This window comes from Lepidochelys kempii, chromosome 1, assembly GCF_965140265.1.
Source record: "Lepidochelys kempii isolate rLepKem1 chromosome 1, rLepKem1.hap2, whole genome shotgun sequence".
NCBI classification, from domain to species: domain Eukaryota; kingdom Metazoa; phylum Chordata; order Testudines; family Cheloniidae; genus Lepidochelys; species Lepidochelys kempii.
Window position 1 is genome coordinate 321,959,049 of NC_133256.1, and position 25,495 is coordinate 321,984,543.

A 25,495-nucleotide genomic window follows, 5' to 3' on the forward strand; every position below is an offset into this window, starting at 1 on the left:
GACCATCACCATTGCAGGGACATTTTCACTAGGTTCTGTTGTTGTTACAAAATGCACCATTAAAGTTATTTGTTACATATGGCTGATGTCAGTGTGCAGTCCAGAATAACAGAGTAATATCTTGCTGACTTCAGATCTGCCACAATCTTCTGTTTGACTTTTGTTACCAATAACTGTATGATCTCATTGTGAATTGTTTTTCCAAGGTAGTGGTGTGTGTACATTTCTTGGGTGGTGACTCTTCTTACATGATCCTGGAGCACAGCATCAAACTGAGCCATCAGCTCCACAATTTTAAGGAAGTTTCCACTGTTTGGCACATACAGCTGATCTGAAGTGCCACGCAGTGCTAGGTTTTGGGTAGCGAGCATTCTCACAATGGCAATGAGCCTTTTCAGAACATTTTGTCAGTAAAGAGACTGATGCAATCTTCTCCTGATGGTCTCATCTCAAGCTCTTTCCACCTATGGAATACTCTCTTGTGATTTGCTGCCTTCTCATGGCATGCCAGTTTTCTAGCCAGATTTTTCCAGTCCTTTGTTCCTGTAGAACCCAATGTGGCTGGAACATTAGACTGAAAGAGTTTGCAACAAAAATAGTATGCAGCATTCTGGTTTTTTGAATACATAAGCCATGGCCTCTCCACTTTGTCACCATTGGGGATTTCATGCCAGTAATGTGTTGGATGGAAACTTCTATTTTCATTGTCTTTGGGGAACATGAAGTTTTTCACTTGCTGTGGCCCATGCAGTACAAGGACGTCCCTCAGGCTACTGCTCCAGTGGGTCTACAGTCCTGGATTATCTAGACTAAAGGAACTAAACTCAGCAGCAGCTGTTTCTTGCACCTCCACTACACTCTTCTCTGATCTACACTTTTCTTCAGGAATGTGCATGGTTACATCCATTTGAGATGGAGATATGGATGCTGCAGTAGCTGCCAGGTCACCTGCACTCTGACTAACTAGAAGATCAGGCATCTCCTCACCACTCACATCCTCACTGGGGCCAGAAGGCTCACCGTGAACATTTGTGTCTCAGGAGAGCTCCTTCCTGCTTAGATAGAAAAGCTTCTTTTGTTTTCTTTCTTTTTCTGAATGCTGCCTCAGAAGTATTTTCTTCTTTCAATTATGACTGCTGTTCTGAGCTAGCTATAGTGTCTCTCAACACTCAATTGAAGGGGACAAATAAGCAGGCTGGTAGCAGGGCCAGAGTGAGGGAAGATATCAGTGTCTTAAGGGCCTACCTGGCCACTACTACTTCAGTTGACTGCTGGTTCTCTTCAAGTGAGTTCAGGGAAGCAGCAGGAAACAGGAAGTTCCCTGAGAAGCTGGTGTTAATCAGTCCAAGCTCCTGAGGGTGCTAGAGAGGTAAATAAGAGGCTCCTCCTCCTCTCTCTCCCTGTACCTCCTGCTGCTTTCTTTTATTCCCTCTCACCTTTTCTCCTGCCTGCCTGCTATGTCTCTTGTGCCCTCCTTCCTCCAGCACAGCACTCCACCATCTCTGTGCATCTAAAGCTGAGAGAATAGTTCAGTGGTTTGCTAAACCCAGGGTTGTGAGTTCAATCCTTGAGGGGGCCATTTAGGGATCTGGGGCAAAAACTGGGGATTGGAGAGGGTTGGACTAGATGATCTCCTGAGGTCCCTTCCAACCCTGATATTCTATGATTCTAATACATATGCACCAGCAGCAGACACAATTTTCTACATTTCTGGGTCCTAGTGCTCTCCCCCCCCCCAAGTCTGGCACCTGAGACGGCCGCCTCAGTTCACCTCATGGTAAGGCCAGCCCTGGGTGGTTTAGAAATCACATCCCCATAAATTGCATTACCGCACTGTGTAGACCAGTCCTAAAAAGGTGATTTGGCCTTCTAATCCAGCCAAAAATTCTCCTTTCTAACTGTCCAAAGGAAAATTAGAAATTATACAAGCTTAATTATTTACTTACAAAGGGTTTATCTGTCAGGATATTTTCACATCACCAATCCAAACTAGTTTTACACTCATCCAGATCTCTCTAGAATTTTTCTCCCTGCCCAATTTCCTTTCACCCAGCAGAGAGGTCTTTTTCGATGAGTCCCTGGGGAATATCTGCTGTTTCTGTGGAATCTGCTGTCTGGGAGAGATCCCGCCCATCTAATGGGGAACTTATTATTTTCACAACTTTTCCTGCCTCAGTTTCCACAGGTACATTCTCAGGTTTTGGGGCTACCATGCTGAAATCCTGTTGCCCTGATTCCTCCTCAGATGGTCCTTATAGATAACTGAGTTTAGTCCTGTGTCCTGTACTCCACTTCGTATGTTCAAGTCAGTATTGTATTGGGTTCCTCTCAAGGTTTATCCTACTTCGAGTGCCTATTTTTATTTTTCCTATAATTGTGGAACCACACCAGGTCCCCTCTTTTTAAAGTTTTCCTGTATGACCTTACATCATCGTCCTTTCATTTTATCACAGTCCATCCTGGGCATACAGACCCTCATGCTGGTTTGGCAACTAAAGGGTTAATAGGAAAACTGACTGATTGCTCTCTTGGGGCTGATTGGTGGCCTCACAACTGCTGTATAGATGCAAGGGTGAAGGACAGGGCAGCTGCCAGAGATGGAGGAACTTCAGAGAGGAGACCCCTTCAGCAGATTGGCAAGGAGCTGCCAGGGAAGCCTGGCTTCCAGAGAATGAGAACCAGAACAAGAGTCTGCGAAATGCCTAGAGAGGAGGTGAGGTAGGAAGCCACTCAAGGAGCAATAAGGGACTGGAAGAAACTGGTTCTAGCTGCCTCAAATAAGATCACTGAGTTGGAACCCATTGGTGTGGATGGGCCTGGGTGCCCCTACCACCTCTAATGCAAGGCATAATAAAGACTTGGGAGCAAGAAAAGGCCCTACCCCAAGGAACCTAGCACTGTCTACCCTCCGCAAGGGTCACAGGACCCCTGACTATTACCCCAAAAGGGCTGACTATTAGGGGCCCTACCAGAAGACTGGAGTCATAACAAGAAATAGACACAGGACTAAATGATTGACAGCGTAAAGGGAAGAAATTGAGTCAACGGTGTAGCACCCTACTCAGCAAAGATGGTTCCCGCTGGTGAAGGCAGCCTCCGACAAAGTCTAACCTCAATTTTTTTCTAGCAAAGGTGTGAACTTTTCAGTTCTGGATTGTCGAGATTCTACAAAGTCCAAAGGGTTCAAATTCCTGTGTTCATCTTCAGGAACTTCATACAAGAGGTTTGACCAAAACAGGAGAGATGCTAGAATTGCACACACCTGTTCAAACAATTTGGGTTCAAATGGATTTGTGTGTAATTTCACCCTCAACCACAAATCAGGTGAAGAGTTCATTGGCCAGGACCTCAGCCACTGTCACAGCCTCTTGGTTCATCATTGGGTAAACTTCAGGACCCAAGTAGTTCATAGCAATCAGAAGATATTGATTGCCTGACTCTGTCTCAGGCAGAGGCCAAAACACATCAACAGCAATGTGCTCCATTGTTGTGCTCATGAGCTATTGCTGTATAGGGGCTCACCCTGTGTTAGGGGGACCCTTCTTCGCAATCCAAGCATCACATTTCCTATGCCAGTTTTCTACATTCTGCCTTTATTTTATCCAACAGAAATTCTCTAAGGTTTTTCCAGTCCCAAAATATCCATCAGTTCTGAAATCACGACAACCTCAAAAACTCCCTTTTTAATATATTTGATACAACCAGCAGATACCTGGCCTGATCATCTGTTTGTTTTTCCATCTCCTGTACAATTTTATTTTTAATTTCCAAGTTTTCCAATAATCACCAGAAAGCTTTTGTTGTGGTATTCTGAGGGGAGACAGAAGAGGCACTTTGAGTCTTCAAGATTGATAGGAATAGCTCCTTTGCAAGAACAGCAGGTCTTGAATCTGAAGAACTTGGTCTCTGCCATGTCTAGGGGAGTGCTGCCTCTGGAGGCACCATGTGGACTTGAAAAAAATCTATGTTTTAAAATGCCAATGGATTAAAGTAATAAAACTAACTTCTCTAATTATCCAACGAGAGAGATGAATTGCACAGTGCACAGAGATGAGGACAATGCAATTACATGTTCTGTCTCACAGCCATGTAAGAAAGAAAGAACTGGAGAGTGGCTGCGTCTACGGAGGGCAGCTCCAATGGGCATGCATAGTGCAAGTGCTGCTCCAATGGATGCACACAGTGCTCCATTGGACACTGCTGCTCAAAAGATTCCAATCTCATAGGCACAGGGGATATGCACACCAGAGTGGAATACACGTGCAGTCACTTGACGAAAAACCATAGTAACTTCTGTATGTTGTGGTAGCTTTCCAGGAAAGGAAGGATGGGCTGTGGTTGAGACCTGATTTGACACCCAGGGGCATGTTAGTCACTAAAGTTCTTACGGACCTGAAGCAGAGCTGTTTGTTTGCTGAATGTTTCTCACAAGCAGGAAATAGTAACCAACAAACAAATGGTTACAAATAGTAACCATTGCAAAATGCAAGCCAATGGCACTAGTGTACGCTAGCATAGAAGGAAATTACAAGGGGAAAGGGGTGAGCTCCCAGAGTGTCTATTGGACTGGTTGCAGCACAGCTATATATTTAGATGATGGGCAACAGAACAGTCGAACAGACTTTCTAGTTGGGAAAGATTGGTACTGGGGGAAATTGACCTTGTGGCAAATTGCCAGCACTACTATCATGGTCCTGCACTTTCTCTTCTTGTGGGTGGGGGAGATATAGGGCGCCTTTTCTCACCCCTGATCTGGGGAATCAGCTGTCCCACTAGTATCCCAGAGAAGGGGAGTGGAGAGGAAGGGAAGCGGGCCTGCCCTCTACTCTGGGTCCCAGCCCAGGAGTCCTAGGGATAGCGGCAAATCACTTGAACTAGTGATTCCTTCCCTCGGGCTACTTCCCTCTCTGGACCTTCAGCTTGTGGGGCTTCCTGCCCTCTGTCTGCTTGGGACAGGTTTCTCCCAACCTCTTGTGTCTGTGGAGTCCCTCTGCTCTGCACAAGCTGGGTTTCCCTTTACCTAGGGTCTTGGTCTTCTGGCCCGCCACAGCACTTCTCCGAACTCTCCTCTGCTTCCCTCCAAACTGCTCTCCTTCAAACTGCTCTCTGCTCCAACACCAAACCACTCTGCTTCAACTCCTCCAATTGTCTGATTAAAGCAGGGTGTTTTTTTTTAATCAGGTGACTGGCTTCAGGTGCTCTAATTGGCTTCAGGTGCTCTAATTAATCTATAGGAACCTCTCTTCCCTCTACAGGGAATAAGGCTCTCATCATCCTGGGGCTTACATGTCTCCCTTCTATCACCCTCCTGCTGCCCTCTGGCCATGCTGTATCACACCTATTAAACGTTTACCCATAGCACACCGTTTACCCATAGCAAAATGGAAAGAGGCCTTACAGGTCATTGAAGAAATGTACCAGGAAGACATAACTGAGCCTTCAGTCAATCCTTGGGCCTCACTCATAGTTCTGGTTAAGAAAAAAATAGCAGCATCAGATTCTGTGTAGACTGTAGAAAATTAAACATACTACTTGAATGAATTCTTATCCATTACCACAAATAGAACATACCCTGGATGTGTAACAGGTTCAGTTTTGGATCCGAAGTGGGTAGTGGAAGTGTATACACAGAATCAGATTATGATGTCTGGTGACAATTTAAAGTGATGGTTTTTGGCTTGTCCAATGCTGCTGCCGTATTTAAGAGGCTAATGGAGAGAATATTGCATGGCAGGCCTCTCTTAGCCTTGGGGTTATACCTACATTATATATCATGGTAATGTTGAAAACCTTTGGACAGGAACTGATACAGTGACAAATTTAAGGCAGCCAATCTGAATTTGAACCCAAAGAAATGTGAAGTGTTTCAAAGAGTGATACTTTTCCTCAGACATACAATCAATCAATCAGTGAGGGGGGAATTTGTATTGACAAAAAGAAAACTGAGGCTTTGAAAGGGGTTTTGAAAATGGACACAGATGCTAGTGCTTATGGTTTGGGGGCACTATTGGATTTGAGAGGGTGGTGACTTATTACTGCAGAAGTCTAAGTCCAAGCTATGATGTACATATACCACACAAGTGCCGTATATGCTTCTCCTTTTCAAAAAGGACTCAGATGTCCAGAGGGGCTTGTATGAAGGGCTTCTTCAGCACCAGGTGACAAAACTACTCCATCAGCCCAGACTACTGCTCAGAGTCTCTGGTAAAGCAACAGGCCACATGAGACTCCAAAACCCATTTGGCATCAAGGAAATCCCATTCCGCCAGAACCTCCTTAACATCTTCATCCCAATCCTCTGAAGAGAGAGGACGGAAGGAGGATTGCTCTTGCAGTAACTGCAGCAATCTTCTACAGCAAATGGTCACCAGCCAACCTCTGCAAAAATCTCTAGATGCCAGCAACACACCCAGTACTGGCAATCAAAGGTTGAATCATCCAGCACCAAGACAGCCAGTACTGAAGCCACCAACACAAGGGTGCTCTTTGGATTGCCCCACACTGATGCTGGAAGTCCTGATCCCAACAGAGTACGGTCAGACTGAGACTTTCATCTACAGTACCAAAAGCCTCAACACTGCCATTCTCCATCCTGGGTTGTTTCAGATAGGGGAGAAATTTGATGATGGAGTCAAGTATTTGTTTGATGTAGTCCTGTTTATTTACAAAGAATGTAAATAAAGTGCTGTTTTCCTGAAGACAGAAGGAAGCAAAGGTGACAGTTTCTTTGCTTACAGTTCCAGGCCTCTCTCCAGCCAGCACTCTAACCAAAAGCTCTCTCCTTTTACCTTTTTCTTAAGGTCATGCTACAAATGCTTCCCTGAGCTTCTTTGCTGCCTTCTCTGTTTCTGTCATGTTTTTCCTGCTTCTTGTTCACATATGCAGCTCTATCAAACAGTATCCAGCCTCCTGTGTTTGCATTCAGCCTCCAGTCAAACCTCTCTACCCACATAGCTCAGATTCCTAACCAGCCCTGCAAATGGTCAGTTTTGGGTGGTGACTTCTATTCTTTCAGCTATCAGTTCCAAAAATTGCTTTTTACATTTATCCTGAATAAAGGGCAGCTGTTATGCCCACCAGCTCCAACAAGATTTCACCGAACCCCCAGCATAGCAAAATGCTTCTTCACTGCATCACAATATTCTTTAAATATGCAAGTTACACACATCCTTAAATACCTCCCTGAATCAGGAACAGAGGAAAAATCAAGGCTGATAGAGGCTATTATGATGAACTAATCTACGTTACCACTAGTATAAAATTTCAGCCACTACTGCATAAAGATTCTATATGGAAGCGTACTGTAACTCAGTACTACTGATTGGAGGGGAACCAATTATCTGGAGAAAATGGAATGAGAATGCCTATTAATACTGCTTCAATTAATTTGGTGTTACACTTTTAAGAAGTTGGAGTTCAAGTTGACAATTTTCAAACTTTTAAAAACTCAGTTCCGGCAGCATCTGTGATTAAAACATCTAATAGTAAACTAGTTTGGTCCTCATGCTTTCGTAGCTACAGATGTACTAAAATTCATCCAGGACATTATATCTTGCAATACACCAGCAGAACCTATGTTTCATTAATTCAATTTAATATTGACACATTTCAATCAGTGTGAACAGAGGGTGTGGGAATTATGCAGCGGAATGTTATAGACTACAATAAAAAGTTTCTATTGACTTATAGCTCCGTTTGATCCAGCAAGGGAAAAAACCACATACACACTCTCCCTCTCTTTCTTTCTCTCTCTCTCTCTCTTCTGGACCCTATCCTGTCAGTGTCCCTCTGTATAAAGTGGACATCAGCAACAGATCAAATGTTCAAGATACAGGGGCACCCTAGGCATGAAAACTATTGCATATGTTATGGACTACTCAAATTATAGAATTCTGAAAGGAGAATTAATTTTATGATAGGATGTGATATTGCTTTCTACCAGAGGTGGGTTTTTTTTGTTTGTTTTTATTGTGGGTAGGTGGGAATGCCTTATCATTAGAATTAAAACTAATGATCTCAATGAAAATAGTTCCTTCAAGCTGCATCAATGATGAAAAGAATGGTCTTTCAATACTGGTAATAAGAAACTTCACAATTAGAAATACCTACAATGGGCTTAGTAATATAGTGGCTCTCAACAGAAGAACTTGCAAATGAAGAGAACTACTAACATTTAACGATATTACGTCTTCATGGTGGCAATGTCTGCTTAACAAAACATTGAAAAGAAGATGTCAGTATTCCTCTCTCTGTTTGGTAACTAATGGTTTTTTTAAAAGTACATAAAATCTCTGACCCCATGCTGTGTGTGCCACTGTCTAGGTTGTGGCTATAAGCAGCAGTAGGGGCATTGACCGGTTGTCACTGTGAGGGGTTCCCTAATAATGCAAAAAGTATCCACAGAAAATCATATGGGATTTCTTCCCCAGAAACTGAAAAATAACATTGGAACTACCCAGAGCCCTCCCTAAAGTTTTATATGACTTCTCACTATGCTTGTAGCTATCTACTCAACTGTATAGCCCAGATTCTTCATGGTGTCTGTGCTGAACTCAGTGCAATTCAGGACAGTGGGAAGGGAGGCAAAGGTGGTGTCATGCAACAATTATGGTCTTCAGATTCTGGGGTGTGTTTCGGGTTTAGAGTGTATCCCTGCCTGGCCAGGGAAAAGTATAGTGTCTGGTAGAAGCTAGTGCAGCCATGCCCACAGCCTCAAGGGTTGATTAATCAGCCAAAAAGAACTGGAGTACAAAGTTGCTCCAGCCACTCTCCCATCCCTTGACTATCTTTATGTCAGGGACTGAAAGGTAGGTGGAGTACAGCCACTATTCCAGTTGTATTCCTCCTGGTAATTCCCCTTACAAAACAGGACTATCTAAGTAGCTGGTTAAGCTGACTTTCCAGTTGGTTAGTGAGTGCATAATGGTGCAAAACAACCAGAGCAGGGGCCCCAGAACCGGATCCTACATCGTTAAGGATGGTGTAGAAGACAATAGAATGAACACTTTTATAGGTCAAGATCTGTGAATAGTCATTTCAGTCTGTGATGACAGCAATGTTCCTTGTCTTCTCAGTTACTACAGGGTTCCATCTATCTAGTTAAACTGGTTATATTTGTAATATTCTTTTTAATCCCAATTTTTGTTATATTTATGATGGGCAGAGAGAGATTCCAAGATCCTGCACCCTTTTAAGGTTCATGGTAAAGCTCCCATTGACTTCAGTAGCGCAGGATTGAGCTTCAAAAGAGGGAGGACTTTTTCCAGGCTTGTTTTCTTCTATGTCAATATGCAATAGTTTGAGGTAGTTTTGACTGTTACTGAATTGTCTATAATCTTAGTATTCCTGTAATTGAAGAATAGTTGAATTAAAAGCATAAAATAGTTATTTACATCCCACTAACCTATTATGGTATTAAAAAATACATCAGGAACATAAGCAACAAAAACTGATTTTTTTTTATTTTGACATTAAAATCAGAATGACATCAAAATTTGAGATTCATTTATGTTGAATTACACAAGTATTTCCTTAATATTCTACTGAAGTATAATGTTCAGCTCCTCAGTAAGTGGTAAAGAAATCTGTAGGGTGAGTTTCTGTTGAAAAAGTGAAACAAATGTAATTAAGAAATGTATGCTAAATTAATATAAAGACCAGCTCCAAATCTGAAACAAGAATATAAGTTTGAGTAGAGACTGCCATAAGACCCTTCACTTGACCTTACAGGTAAGACTCAGTCGAGACAAACTGGACATAAGTTCTGAAGAGAAGTCCCTACATTCCTTAGTACTTTGGTGGAAATTCTGCCGATAAATTAATAAAACAAATCATATGTGAAAATTAAAAATCAAATCAGAGTAGTAGTCCCAATGCTAATTTGATACTAAATTTAATTTATTTTATGCTGTCTCCTTATTTTTAATTTCCATTTTGCCACAGATTCTTATCTTTAGGTTTCAGAAGCAACAACCCATTATGATAAATGGGGGAAATTCATACTCAAACTTTTTTTTTCCCAGGTTCCCTACAAATCTGAGTGCACATTACTGCATTAACCTTGAACATGTCAAACCAAGTGTAATCTCTGCAACTATGAGAGCTAGAAACAATCTTTTTTAAAATGAAAGATAAGAATCTCCAGCCCAATTGTACATGAAGGGATGAATTCTGTGGCAAATTCTGTAGCCTGAGAATAAAGGGGTTGCCTCGAAGCACTTCAACATTTATAATTTTGTATGAGGTCATCCAACAATAAATTTTACGTATTCCTGCTGATATTTTATGTACAACAGTATTATCATCGTACTATAGTAGGAGTAGTGCCTAAATTTATCAAGGATAGTTCTATACAAGCTCTTAACTTATATCTTGATTTTAGTAAGGCTTTTTGACATTGTCCCGCATGACATTCTCATAAGCAAATAAGGGAAATGTGGTCTGTATAAAAGGGAAATTAATATAAGATGGGAGCACAACTGGTTGAGTATGGTCTTTCAAAGAGTAGTTATCAATAGTTCACTGTCAAACTGGGAGTGGGTATTTAGTGGACCCCCACATGGGGCAGTCCTGCGTTCGGTACTATTTAATGGATAATGGGTGCCACGTTTTAGAAAAAGATGTGGACAAACCGGAGAGAGTCCAGAGGACAGCAACAAAAATGATAAAAGGTTTAGAAAATATGAAAAAAAAAACTTGACATGTTCAGTCTTGAGAAAAGAAGACTCAGGGGAGACCTGATAACAGTCTTCAAATATGTTAAGAGCTGTTATGCAGAAAACAGTGATCAATTGTTCTCCATGTCCATTTTAGCTGTAGTGGGCTTAATCTGTAGCAAGGGAGATTTAAGTTAGATATTAGGAAAACTTTCTAACTATAAGAGTCATTAAATTCTGGAATAGGCTTTCAAGGGTAGTTGTGGAACCCACATTGTTGGAGGTTTTGAAGAACAGGTTGGATGAACACCTGTCAGTTGTGGCCTGCATTTGTCCTGCCTCAGCACAAAGGACTAGACCTGATGACTGCTTGAGGTCCCTTCCAGCCTTCTACGTTTCTGTGAGTCTTAACAAGTGCAAAACCCTCTCCTTGCAGTATTCCAAAAGAATCTGATCCACCCCCTTCTCCTAGAGAGGGCTGGATCCAGCCAAAATAAGCTTCAGCAGCCACCATTCATGGAAGTTATGGAGCTTCCTGAACTACCTAGCCTGAAGATTTATCCAACTCCCACAAAGCATACAACAGTAACAAGAGGAAGGCTCTAAGACTGGCTCTAAGCAGCCCTAATACAAAACCAAGTAGCCCCCAACAAAGTGATCCATGTCAAAGAGAAAGAAGGACCTTCCTACTCTCAGGTCATTTTTGTTTATAATTCAACCCAGCTAGCAGAAACCCTCCATCATTCATCCTGCACCCATTACATGGGAATTTCTACAGCTCTTAAGGTGTAATATTCCTGTGGGCTGCTGTACAGCTTTAGATGTGTGGGGGTAGGAAATGGTAAACAGTCCTAAGGATTAGAAATAGTGGAATACAGGAGATGGGGAGTTCATTACACACTAAACAAATTGTTGTTGATTTTCTTCCAGAATAAAATGTAAAGAATCTGTTTTAAAATGTGAAAAAAGAGATGCATAATTATAGTGACACAGACCATGCCACAGAACCGCAAACTGTAAATAACCAGGGTCAAATCCTGAGAGGCAGCCAATGGTTAACTTCAATGGAAGTTGCACATGCACAGCACAACTAATGATTTTGTCCATGATATTTTTCCAGAACCTCATTGTTCTGCCAGGTACAATATTTCCCTACTTTTCATCGCTTTTTACCAAGAAATCTGTATATAAATAGAAGTTTTCTTCTCCATAATCTGCCTGTTCCTCCTGATTAATTCATCCATTAAAGCTGCAGATCAATGTTTGTAATATCATACTATAAAGGCATCTCTGATAATGAATTCTGTGAAATCACAAATGTTGGATCACAGCATCACCAAATGAATGAGCTAGGAGGAAGAGGCTGATTATTAAGTACTGTAAACTGTTTCTATTTATATACAAATACATTAGGGCTGTAGTGTGTATTCAGACACAGCCCATAGTAAAAGGCGCTGCAGAGGCAAAATTCTTTTCTGAATTCTCGAGTGCACAGAGGAAGCATGCTTCCTGCTACATCCCCTCAATCTCAAGGAGTATAGTTTAATCCCTCTGCCATGCAGGTTCCATTCTAAGTGCAAGGATAGCAATTGTGCCTCGTTCTTAGGCAAACCATACAAAGGCTCCTGTACACTGACACCCGTGTCAAGTCCTGGCATATCTGTGCATTTGCAATCAGTAACAGTATAGTCCTTGTAGGATACAGAAGTAACCTGTACAGGACTTGGAACAGATCTATTTTTTCCTTCCATCATGCTCTTTTAAAGTTGTTTTCACTGCTATTGTTCAGAAATACTGTTCTGTGAAAAGGTATTCCTCATACCAGACTGCTAATTTGAGAAGCCTTTCTTAATTATTAGAAAGGTAAATTAGGAGAAGGTGAATAGGTAAATTAGGAGAAGTAAAGCTTGTAACATGAAAACAGGAGTTGAACATTCAACCATATTGAATCAATACTCCACAAAAGCTGCAGTTCATATTTACTAGTTTTTTCTTATCAACTGGAATTTCTTTCAGCCTTTCCCATACACAACCCCTCCCTGAGTATGAATTATTTATGTTTCTAATAGCAAGTACCGCTTCTTTATTCTTGCACAGCGTATCGTATTTTAACAGAGTCTCAGGACCGTGAGAAAGTAGTGAGGTCTGCGCCTGTTTTTGTTTGTTTTTAAATACACTGGTTGTAAGTTTCTTAGAACTCCAAAACTGTGAATTTACTCTGAGTTTTCCATAGTAGAAACAGCCCTAATCAACTGTACGAGGCTGATGGCAAAGATGTGATGGATCTCTGGCTGGGAGAAACATATTCTGCTGTTTTAAAGTACCAGATGGTTCAATTAATGTAATTTTTGTGGGGTTGGAGACTTTGCTACCACCTGCTGTGGGGGTTATTCCTTGTATTCCTTGTTATTTTAAATAATTGTTAGGGCAGTGAGATCTGGGGTAGCTGCCTTGTTTGTGTTTAAAAAGAAAAAAGAATTATTTTGTAACAACTTTTGACATCTTTGTTGATCTCTTTTTAAGTTTTCATCTGTTTCCATGCTATCATACTACGGGCTTGCTTGACTGGTTCCTTCCAAGCATATTTCTATGGAGTTTATTCTCCTCTCCCACTCCCCATTAAGTTTGTGTTGCTTTCAGCTTATTCAGACACAGTTCTGCTGTTAAAACATTTCCTTTGAGGGGATTCTGATTACAGTTATTTACGACATTTTCCTCTAAAAGTGAGTTATCCATTTTTCTTCAAAGCAGAAACTTATTCTCTAAGTTTGTTTGCTCAATTGATTTCTTCAGTAAGATGGTATTAGAAACAAATGCATGTAATGGGTTTCATATCTTGATTACATGTGAACTTAAATTATTAAGTCAGATAAGTGGTGTAACATAGCAAAAACACTGTATCCGTTGCTTGATGATTTGACTCTCTCTCTTTGATAGGAGTAAGCCCTTAGAGACACCTCTTTTTACCTCCACCAATGAAGAACTATGGGGAAAATTTGGGCACCATACACCGCTTGCCAAATGCAAAGCCCAGCTCTGCAGGGTGTTTGGGGATGGAGCATAGGTGGGGAGGTTACCACAGTGGGAGGATCTACTACTGTGCTGATCCTCCTGTTCTTTCCCCTGTGGAGAAGGAGACTAAGGACACAGAGGATATTACGATTATTGGGAGTAGCCTTGGTTTCTCTTTCACAGCCAAAGGGAGGATTCCTCCATCCTCTACTTGTGGATCTCCCTAGAGACCTAGATGAGACACTCTTCTTTGGGCACTGGGTTTACCACTTAGCATACTATGGTAGTTACAGCTTGAATCACAGCTGATATTAAAACAAATTCATTTATAAAATAAACATCTTAAATAGAATCATAGAAATGTAGGACTGGAAGGGACCTTAATAGTAGTTCATCTAGCTCAGTTCCCTGCCCTGAATCAGGACTAAGTATTTCTAGAGCATCCCTGACAGTATTTCTAGACCATAACCTGTTCTGAAAATCCTCCAGTGACAGAGATTCCACAACCGCCCTAGGTAATTTGTTCCAGTGCTTAACTACCTTGACAGTTAGGCAGCTCTTCCTAATGCCTACCCAAATCTCCCTTGCCACAATTTAAGTCCATTACTTCTTATCCTGTCCTCAGCGGTTGAGGAGAACAAATTTATCACCCTCCTCTTAACAACGATTTTTTACATACTTGAAGACTGTTATGTCCCCTGCTCTCTGGCTTCTCTTCTCCAGAAGAAACAAACCCAGTTTTTTCAATCTTTCCTTGTATGTCATGTTTTATAGACCTTTTATCATTTTTGTTGCTGTCCTCTGGACTTTCTCCAATTTGTCCACATCTTTCCCAAAGTGCAATATCCAGAACTGAACATAATACTCCAGTTGAGACGTTAGCAGTGCTGAGTAGAGTGGAAAGATTACTTCTTGGGTCTTGGTTACAACACTCCTGATAAACATCCCAGAATGATGTTCACTTTTTTGCAACAGTGTTACCTTGTTCACTCATATTTAGCTTGTGATCCATTATAACCCCCAGATCCTTGTCAGCAGTACTCCTTCCTAGACAGTCATTTACCATTTGTATTTGTGCCATTGATTATTTCTTCTTAACTGTAGTACTTTGCATTTTTCTGTATTGATTTTCATCCTATTTATTTCAGACCATTTCTCCAGTTAGTCAAGATCATTTTGAATTCTAATCCCATCCTCCAAAGCACTTGCAACCACTCCCAGCTTGGTATCATCTGCAAATTTTATAAGTATACTCTCTTTGCCATTGTCCAAATAATTTATGAAGACATTGAATAGAACCAGCCCCAGGTTTGCATGTGAAAATAGGAATCATAGAATCATAGAATATCAGGGTTGGAAGGGATCCCAGAAGGTCATCTAGTCCAACCCCCTGCTCGAAGCAGGACCAATTCCCAGTTAAATCATCCCAGCCAGGGCTTTGTCAAGCCTGACCTTAAAAACCTCTAAGGAAGGAGATTCTACCACCTCCCTAGGTAACGCATTCCAGTGTTTCACCACCCTCCTAGTGAAAAAGTTTTTCCTAATATCCAATCTAAACCTCCCCCACTGCAACTTGAGACCATTACTTCTCGTTCTGTCATCTGCTACCATTGAGAACAGTCTAGAGCCATCCTCTTTGGAACCCCCTTTCAGGTAGTTGAAAGCAGCTATCAAATCCCCCCTCATTCTTCTCTTCTGCAGGCTAAACAATCCCAGCTCCCTCAGCCTCTCCTCATAACTCATGTGTTCCAGTCCCCTAATCATTTTTGTTGCCCTTCGCTGGACTCTCTCCAATTTATCCACATCCTTCTTGAAGTGTGGGGCCCAAAACTGGACACAGTACTCCAGATGAGGCCTCACCAATGTCGAATAGAGGGGAACGATCACGTCCCTCGATCTGCTCGCTATGCCCCTACTTATACATCCCAAAATGCCATTGGCCTTCTTGGCAACAAGGGCACACTGCTGACTCATATCCAGCTTCTCGTCCACTGTCACCCCTAGGTCCTTTTCCGCAGAACTGCTGCCTAGCCATTCGGTCCCTAGTCTGTAGCTGTGCATTGGGTTCTTCCGTCCTAAGTGCAGGACCCTGCACTTATCCTTATTGAAATTAACTATATCCATTTTTCTTGGACATTCTGGGCACTCATTTTTGATAAAATATCTGAAACATAAATAGCTGCTAAATAACATTGTGGCAGATTTTCCCATGCTGTTGGAATAATATAACACAACAGTAGCAGCTAACATTTCTCCATAGCTCTAAGTATGGTGTGACTATCATAATACTGTAATAACTTGTGGGGATTTGTCATTTTATCACCGTTTTATAAACCTGGAAATGTAGGCTTGTGTAAGTGATAGACACAAAATTAGAGAGACAAGGTAGGTAATATTTTATTGGACCAACTTCTGTTGGAAGAAGGTACAAGCTTTCAAGCTACATAAGGCTCTTCTTCAGGTCTGGGAAAGGAAGCAGACTTTTCCCTGACCTGAAGAAGAGCTCTGTGTAGCTTGAAAGCTTGTACCTTCTTCCAACAGAAGTTGGTCCAATAAAAGATATTACCTCACCTACCTTGTCTTTCTCATATCCTGACCATTTACAACACAGCTAAAAACACAGCAGACAGAAAACTAGACAGATGTGTGAGTAATGACAAGAGATACATTTTCCTACAAATTTTCCTACATTCCTCCTAGGTAACATAACCCAAAAAGTCTTCCATTCTTTAGTTAACCTCATACTCTGCTGTACAAAAATCTGATCTCCAGTCATTTTTTTAAAGAAACAGGACATGAATAGGAAACTATTAGAATTGTTCATCGGGTTTGGGAAAAAGCATATGAAAAATCATTTTCATAATTTGTCAGCATAACTCTTACCCCATTTTCCTGATACTGTAAGTCCTCGCCACGGATGACATTTCCGTTCAAAACAAAAGCATTAGGTCTTGAAGTCACACCAAGAACCTGAACTGTGTTGTATATCAGAGAATCAACTCCACGATAGCCATTTTTAACAATCTTTGTCCTCATTTGGCCCTATAATAATTCAGAAGAAGGAATTTTAGATTAATAGTAACTTGTTGGAAATTATTTGTTGAATACTTGTTCTATTGTTGTATCTCATTGTTTTACTCCATACATAAAGTATACAAATTTTAAAAATAGAAAGGTGAAGAATTGTAATAGTGGACACATTCAGTTTCATATAGAATAAGATTTTGCATATAATTAAAAACCAGCAAAATAAGAAACATAATAAATATTTACAGTACATATATGTAATCTTCTTGCACCTCGTTGTGTTATTTTTGTAGCACTGATTCTAATACCCCACTCAGATATTACATTGGCAGGTGCAGTACCAGAATCTAGACAAGTAGTTTAAGGCAAGTGTAGCAGTTATTTACAATACACCTGAACTGTTTTCCAGTGAATGTTTTCTGTGTACATTTGGTAGCATATATTTAATCTGATATTTTTATTATCATAATAGTGCAACTTCTGCTACAAACCTTTTAGTCATCATATTTCACAACTTTGAAGACATTGAGGAACCCTATAGTTTCTAGGGAGCTGTGTTTCCTAGACTTGTAATATTGTATACTTGTAACCAAGAAGGCTTTAAACTACTTAAATGAAAATATAAATTTGCGGACTAACTCTGAAGTCCTTACTTGGGCAAAACTCCTTAATGAGTCCCGAGGAAGTGCTGCAGGATCAAGATCTGTATTTGTAAGTAAATATTTTGACAATTGAAAGTAGAGAGAAAGTTTGTTTTTATTTTTATAAATGTTCCATTAGAATTAGATGAGATGGAATTATGCATCAGTAGTGTCTTATATATATAGGAATATAAAGCATACACTGAGGGCTCTCATATGTTTTAATGTCACACATCAGTCATACATTTGTAATGTAGAATGACTTTTTTTTTTTACTTCAATATACTGGTAATAAAAACTTGACATTGGAGGTTACCAGAATACAGAGAGGGATTTCAGACAAAATCAAATATGAGCAATGAGAAATGGAAGCATCACTAAGTCAACAATCATATTTGCACAAATCCCAATTTAATATAAAACTGTTTGCTCTTTTTCTGTAGTCTGCCTACAGTAAATTGCTAAATACAGAATACAGAAAACTGAAGTAATTTTTTCCGTCTTTTACACCCAGTGAAAATGCCATTTTTCTTAAGACAACAAGATAAAAGAAGTGGAATTGTTCTCAGTGCATTCAGAGAAAAAAGAATTAGATAATGAACCTTAAACGCTGGGCAGCATTTGCTGTAATACACAAGGAAAGAGCTGATCCCACTCTATTTACAAAAATACCCATCAATTTATTATAATCTGCTATTACTATTAGAAGGAATAATTCTAAGAACAGTATCACCCTTGCAAATTAAATATAATTTAATTCCTCCAAGTAACTTCTACTGATGGCAAACTTTGGGGAATGTATGATCTGAAAACCATTGACAATGTAGATTCAAGTAGAGGCTAGGTTATTTTCCCCATTTTCTGAATTATTTAAGTCTTCACCAATATATGTGGTTTGTCTTAAATATTTCCTCCTAGAGACTGAATTATAGATATGTAATGGGGTTTACAAACTACATATTGAGCATGGGCAGAAGGGAAAGGAGAATCTCTCCTCCTTATAATCAAACAGGTTGATCACGCCCACCCCCCAGAAACTCAATAGGTGCCAGAACTGCCAATCATGGAGACAGGCAACCAGAGCTGGGACGAATAGAGAAAATAAGACCTGCTATAAAGGTGGGAGACCAAAGAAGGAGAAGGAGGCAGAAAGGACTGACATAGCAAAGGGGCAACAGCCCTGTGCCAGGCTGCCTCTGAGAAAGCAACCAGGAGACAGGAAGAGATTGCAAGCCCTGGACTTGAAATGCTCATAGGCTCCATTTTTAAACACAGTGAGACTGAGCCTTTGCTTCTAGAGCTGCATGTATCAGCATTTCAGACACTAAATGGTTCTCAGAAAGATTTAGTGGAAAACCATTCACAAGAACAATCACAGTGCAGGGAGTACTGAATAGATGACAGCATGGAACTCGCTGAGTTTCCGACTGCACCCGCATGGGAAAGAAGGTTAAAAAGATGCAGGCATCTCCTGCAGGTCAGAGTAACACCTCCTTTCACCCAGCAGCCAGAAGTAAGCAGGTGGATGTGGGGAAGGAGATTGCCTGCCTCCCTCCCAGCAGCTGTGGCTGGGGAAAAAGGTGCTGGGGGAAAAGGAGGAGAGGTGAAAAATATATTGTCAGGGTCATCTCATGATGTCCAATCAATACACTATATATCCTGGTGGCACGACATGACACAAATATGGCAATGCACTATAACAATGTGATTATTTTGTAGCTGTCTCTAATTTTGTTTGACAAAGTGGCTCACCAACTTCAGATGTGGAATATCAAAGTTATTCAAAGATAAGTAACAAAATACTTGTTGCTACTTACTTCACTGAATGTATATTTGGCCAAGAAATAGACTTCCTTTTCGATAGAATCTGTCAAAACACAGGATTCATGATATTAAGATATACAGAGTTGAATTTTGTAGTAGCCAGCAAATAAGAACAGACAGACTTTTGGGCTGACCGTTCAAATGCTACCTATACATCTTCAGTTCTTCTGCAATAATCTAAGGTAATTTCATAGGAAGTTGAAACCTAATTACTATCTTTTTATTCCTGATGTGCTTGTTCTGATCTCACACCTGTGTTATATGAGTGTAGTGCCATTGACTTCAGTAGCATCACTCATGATTTGCACCAGTGTAAGATCAGGATCAATTTTCCTGTCACTTACACCAATATAAATCAGGAGTAACTCCAGCTAAATCAATGGAGTCACACTGGTGAAAAATTGATATGAGGACAGTCAGGCCCCCTGACTGTTTTGCAGTAGCGTGACAAACATACCAATAGAATCACCATCATCCCAGAAGAGGGACCCAGATGCTTCTCCTTGTTCATCCAGAGCAATTATAAGTCCAAATGGATTCAGACGGCTGATGAGAAATTCAATGAGAAGGATCAATCAATATGGAGGTACTTTTTCTCCTCCTCAAAGTTCACAGTAAAACTAGAAATGTTGTAATTTCTACAAATTATTAAATCAGATTTTACAACAATAAAAAGAGACCAGAATGTCCACATGCTCACAGAGATGGATCCTTTGCTGGAGGTGAGGATGAAGATGACACCAGGTATCCTTCTGTGATGGAGGGGACCTCTCTCAGAAACACTGCTGAGGACAAAACCCTCCCTACTTTGGCTGCTTTGATGTGCCAGTTATCAGGTAGCCTGAGGGATGACTTTGCTCCCCAAGGCTCAGTTTGGCTGCTGCATCGTGTGTTGTGGTGTGTACCAGTTTCCTGTCCCACCTGGTCTTTATATTGGCTTTTGAGTGTTTCAGGCATGGTCAAATATTTCTTGGTCTGTGTTTGTCTGGAACTACCATTTTGCTTTGGTTATATGCAAGCCACCTCTTGGTATTAGGTAGAAATTTTCCCCTACAGCTGACTGGCTGAGCAGTTAGGGCCTTTCTACTTTCCCCAGAGTATTTGGTAGTTCCAGGTAACAGTGGAGTGGAGATCTAAAGTTTACCCTTTTGCCACATATTTATTGAAAATATGAAGTAACTGGCCGGCCAATGCAGCAGAGGCATTTGACTTTCTAGTCCCAACTACCAGACTGGGAGTAGGTTTTGGCTGGATCCTGCACTGGTAGGTCAAGATGGTGGAAAGCTTCTAGGTCAGTGGTTCTCAAACTTTTTATTAAAGCCACTCACCAACTGCATTTTGTCTTTTTTTTTTTTTTTGCAATGCACAATTACATATAAGCACCTTCTGCCCTGGCACTGCAACCCTAATCCCCACCTGGTGTGGAGGATTGCCCACAGCAAGGTGGGTAGAAAGGCCACCTCTATGTCATGACATCCAGCCCTTGATATGGTGACTCATCTAGAAACTTCCCATGACCCACTACTAGGTTGGGATCCACCATTTGGGAAATACTGTTCTAGATGATTTACAGACTGGGGAACCCCTTGTGTGGGCCCTCATACAACACAAGAACAACTGGTGGGATAAAGACTTAATCCCCTGTTGTACCAGGAGTTGGCCAAGTGTAGTTTCCCTTATTTGCAATATACTTTGATTGCCATCTAGCCATGCCACACTGGACTATTTGATTGCCAGGTTGATTGCTTGCTAGCCTTATATGTCACCAGTGTACGCTGACTTAAGAAAAGTTGTACCCATTGCTCACCACGCTCATCATGTGTGTCTGTTTTATCCCCACTGGTGTCCAAGCATATAAACTTGGTTTGAAAATAAATTATTTCAGCTGGAGATTCCAAAAGATATGGTCAAATGCTTAAACTAAAATGTAAACTTTACATAGGAGGGGTTTCTCTCTTATTACTAATTAATATTTTGTTTATTTGAAGGATTTCAGCATGACAAGAATAAAGATATCTACTCCTTTCCCCTGCAGAATCCCTGAACAGGAAAATGTGGTATATCCTTTTGAAATAAATATATTATTCTATGGTAGTTACCTCAGAGTAGTCGTTGTGGCTGGCGCTTGGGTTGGCAGAATGTAACCTCCACGGAGAAAGAGTGGGATCTTGCCCAATGGGGCATCAACACTAACATATTTTCTGTGCCAGGAAGCTGGCACTTCATCACCCTACCACAGAAACAAATACAGTTCAAAGCTCTTTATTTTAAATCCAGATATCATCATTAATTACCATATGAAACGGATCTGGATTTACACTGATGTAAGTAAGATAAGAACCTCCCCCAGAATAAAACCTTGGAATTCAGTGGCATTTCTTCAGATTTACATCAGTATCTAACATAATCTGGACTTTGAAGTTATGCATAAGTGGTACACCAAGGACAGAAAAATCATGAATAAGATACAGTGAATCATCTTAAAAATTGTGTCATTGTTCAGTATCTTGTGAAAAACTTGTGAATAGTCTCTAAGCAGAAAGCGAGAGAGTCTTGTTAACCTTTCTAGGTATATGCAAGCTGTTACATTTCAGTTTTGTGGTAAGAAATTTATAGTCATTTGGAATGAAAACTTTGTTAAATTTTCTTCAGTCTTTGAGGCAAAACGGTACCATAGTAATTCAAGAACACCATGGCTCTTTGTCTAGAAAACGTCCATTTGGAATGCTGGTGCAAAGATCATTGTCCTAGCCCATCACTTTGACCACATCACCCCTCTCTTTCTATCTATTCATGGGCTTCCTCTTCTCTACCGTATCAAATATAAGATATTTATCTTCACTTTCAAGTATATTGATGACCTACCCCGCACCCTTCTTATCTTTCATTCTATACTGGAAAGTTGTCTCCTGCCACTGATTGTCCCATGATGCCAGCCTCCATTGCCTTTGTGCTTTCTCCCATGCTTTGGCATAGTTCCCTGAAAATATCAGCAAAACCAATTTATTTTCCTCCAACACTCTCCTTAAAACTTTAAGTGCTGCCATAACAGTCAGCTGAGATGTGGAGCCCCCTGGTGTGAGGTGCTGGGAGTTGAGAAATAGAATTGTTTGAATACTTTTGCTTGGTTTGCTGATAGTTTGAAAACAAATACACACACAGAAAGTAAAAAGAAAAAAACGTCAATCAGAAACAAATTATTAAGAAAACTCCAAACCAAAAAATGAAAACAAAATTTCATTTGGGGTTAATATAAATGTTTTGTTGGACCTGAAATTATACAGTTTGATTTTGAGCTTTAACTTTTTTTTTTTATAAAGTTAAATAAAATTGAAGGAAATTTCTAAACAAAAAACCCCCAAACATTTCAAATCAAATTGAAAATGTCAAAATGAAACAGGATTTTTTAGGATTTGCTTAAAAACCCATGCAGTTTGGTGAAAATGACATGTTTTTAAATGCAGATTCAGTGACACTGAAATGTTTTTCACAAAAAAAAAAGGGTGGTTGGGCTAAAAAATTTCACCCAGCTCTATTAAGAGGTGAAGTTACCAATGTGACCTGAAGGCTGACTCCTGAAGGACTGAGTCCTTACTGAAGGAGAAAGGGGAGAAATAACTTAGACCCTCATCCTGCAGCCACTGGCTGAATGTGGAAAAATTCACCTACAAAAAAAGGTGCCAAGTGATGATTCTATAAGAATAAAAATGTTTATGGTTCCAGACTACTAACATTTTTCTTCTTTCCCTTCCCCTATTCGTAACTGCTCAGGATAGTTAACATGAACCTTAAACTTCTGGGGTGGAATTTTCAAAGGGGTTCAGCATTGGCCTAAGTCTTCTCTTATTGAAGTCAAAATGCGTTTCACCATTGACTGTAGTAAGAGCAGAGGTAGGCATTGGTGAATTGGAGCCGCTTCACACCAGTTCGCGTGAACCGGTTGTTAAATTTTGAAGCCGGTTTAGAACCGGTTGTTAAAGGGATGGGCAAACTCCGGCTGGCGGGACCGTCCTGTCCGGCCTGCCTGAGCTCTCGGCTGGGGAGGCTCCCCTGAGAATCCCTTTTTAATTTTTACTCATCCGGCAGCGCTCCGGGTCTTCGGCGGCGGGTCCTTCAGTGCCGCCGAAGAACCAGAGTGACTGAAGGAACTGGTTCTTCAGCTTTTAGCAGCTCATCACTGGAGGTAGGCTAGTTCAAAGCACTTTTGAAAATTCAACCCTTAGGCAATGGAACTATTTATACAGTAATAGAAGCTCTCGAGCAAACACTAAACATTTTCAAGACCCAAGATAGGTGGTTGGCTGGAATGGATTTGATTGCTTGTTTGTGTTTTGTAACTTGGATTGTTCCACACTTCTCTGGGACAATTTTTCAAAGAGGCTTCAGCCTCATAGGTCAGATTGCCCTCCACAGTTTTTTATACCAAAATTGTTGTGGTGTGCAAAGTTTTGTATTACTGTGTACAATCTGCAGTCAGGTGTGCAAATCAGATAAATATATATCCACCTGATTTGTATGCATGAAAGCAGTATAGCATGCAAATGAAACTTATGAATGCAAATAAAAATAGAAACCCTGACAATTGTAGGCATGATTTTATAGGCTGCTCTTGAAAATTCAGCCCTCTGTGTCTTAGTGCTGTATAAACCAAAAGTAGAAAATAAAATGCTTCTGAAAGCTGGGTAATTTTCTTGCTCAAGTAGCCAATCTGGTGCAGAAGGTTTTTTTTTTCTTCTGGATTTCTTCACCACAGATGCTTTGGAAAAAGATACTCCTGAGCAATGCTAAAAATTTATTTTACTTAGACTGTAACATTTTAAATTATGTTCAAACTGTAAGAAATTGTAAGCTTTTAAAATACATACTGTATAGTAGTCAAACCAGGATGCTTCCGGGAAATATACATCCACCGATCTTGCTCCCTGTAATTGTAAAAGTAGTTAAACTATTTTTCCACATTTTTGACAGTATATTGCTAAATTATTTTTTTTTTGTTTTGTGCTTAAGTATCTGTATATTCAATATCCCTTTAAGGTAAAATCTTGGATATTAATAAATGTTACTACTGTGGCAATATATTAGATTTGACTAATCTAACAGTGCTTGACAGCTGCCTGCATCATGCTGAATTTGGCTCATTGCAGGTGTATTGGATGAGTCCATGGCACTGTCAGATTAATTATTTTAGCCCAGTATCCATGCTGCAGGCCCCAATCCAGCAAACACCAATGTATATGACTTCAATGGGACTAATCCCATGCTTAGAAGTTTCACACATGTGTCAATGCCTTCAGGATCAGGGCCTTAGATTGGATAATGGAGTGAGGTTACACAGATGTTGATGGCACTACTTGAGGGGAAAGGCCTCCTTATAAGGGGTAGGAGACACAGAGTTTGGAATGCTTGACTCCTCCCAGGGGGAAGTGACAGGAGGCAAGGTTACATACATCTCTCTGCCTAGGACTCTTCTTTACAATATTTTACAGTGTCATTATAATAGGTAATTTATTGCTAACTGCACAATTACTAGTTTATATTTGGTGACACATTTATTATTGAGTTTCAGAGAAAAAGTCATGTTAATTCTAAAAGTGCTTAGTATAGGATTACTCTGGAAAAAGTTTGAATCAAAAGAAGTACGTTCCATACGTTCTTGGATCAAAATAGATTGTTATTCTTGTGTATAAAATCCCCTAGACTCTCCACGTGCACATCTCCCCTTTCCATGCAGAAGCAGGGCTCAGCTGCCAGGGAACAGGTGGACAATGGGAGCAAGAGGCGGCATGGATGGTCCTAGCCAACCACAGATCCACTAATTTGGGGTAGGAATCTATGGTTTTTCCTCCCATGGGAAGATTTTTTGTTCCTAGAGTCTCTTTTCATGGGTTTTTAAAGCAGGAGGAGATGATCTGGCCCATTACTTACAAAGTAATCTGCAGAAACATGCAATTACCATGAAGACATGTGAGTGTATCTTGAAAATTTTACATCACATATGGGAATAAGCACATATTGCACAGATAGATGAACGTATAATTTGAAATGCCTGGCCTATTTAACTGAGTACAAAATAAATAGTGTAGTGGTGACTGGAAATCTGTCGATAGAATGGGACTATGACAAAGTCACCCATCTGAAATATTTAATGGAAAACTCTTGAAGTTGCCATCATGCCTGGGCAAATGTAAACAAATTGAAGGAATGTCTAAGAATATATTGCTTTATTAAAGCACAAAAGTCTTCAGTTAGACATAAGAATTAATATACTGGATCAGAACCAAAATCCCGCTACTCTAGTCTTCTGTCTGACAGTGGCGGTGACCAGATCCTTTACCA

At 40.5% G+C, this 25,495-nt stretch overlaps 1 protein-coding gene across 1 annotated transcript in view; it reads right to left on the minus strand.

The window, feature by feature from the left end:
- Positions 1-3,112: 3,112 nt before the first annotated feature.
- Positions 3,113-25,495, minus strand: part of LOC140910706 (sucrase-isomaltase, intestinal-like) — a 98,657-nt gene continuing 76,274 nt past the window's right edge. Inside the window, exons 15-18 of the mRNA XM_073342416.1 lie at positions 19,617-19,705; positions 19,153-19,202; positions 16,551-16,709; positions 3,113-3,262 (exon numbers count right to left, since the gene is read on the minus strand). Coding sequence (XP_073198517.1) covers positions 3,113-3,262; positions 16,551-16,709; positions 19,153-19,202; positions 19,617-19,705 — 448 coding nt within the window. The remainder of the gene's footprint in view (positions 3,263-16,550; positions 16,710-19,152; positions 19,203-19,616; positions 19,706-25,495) is intronic.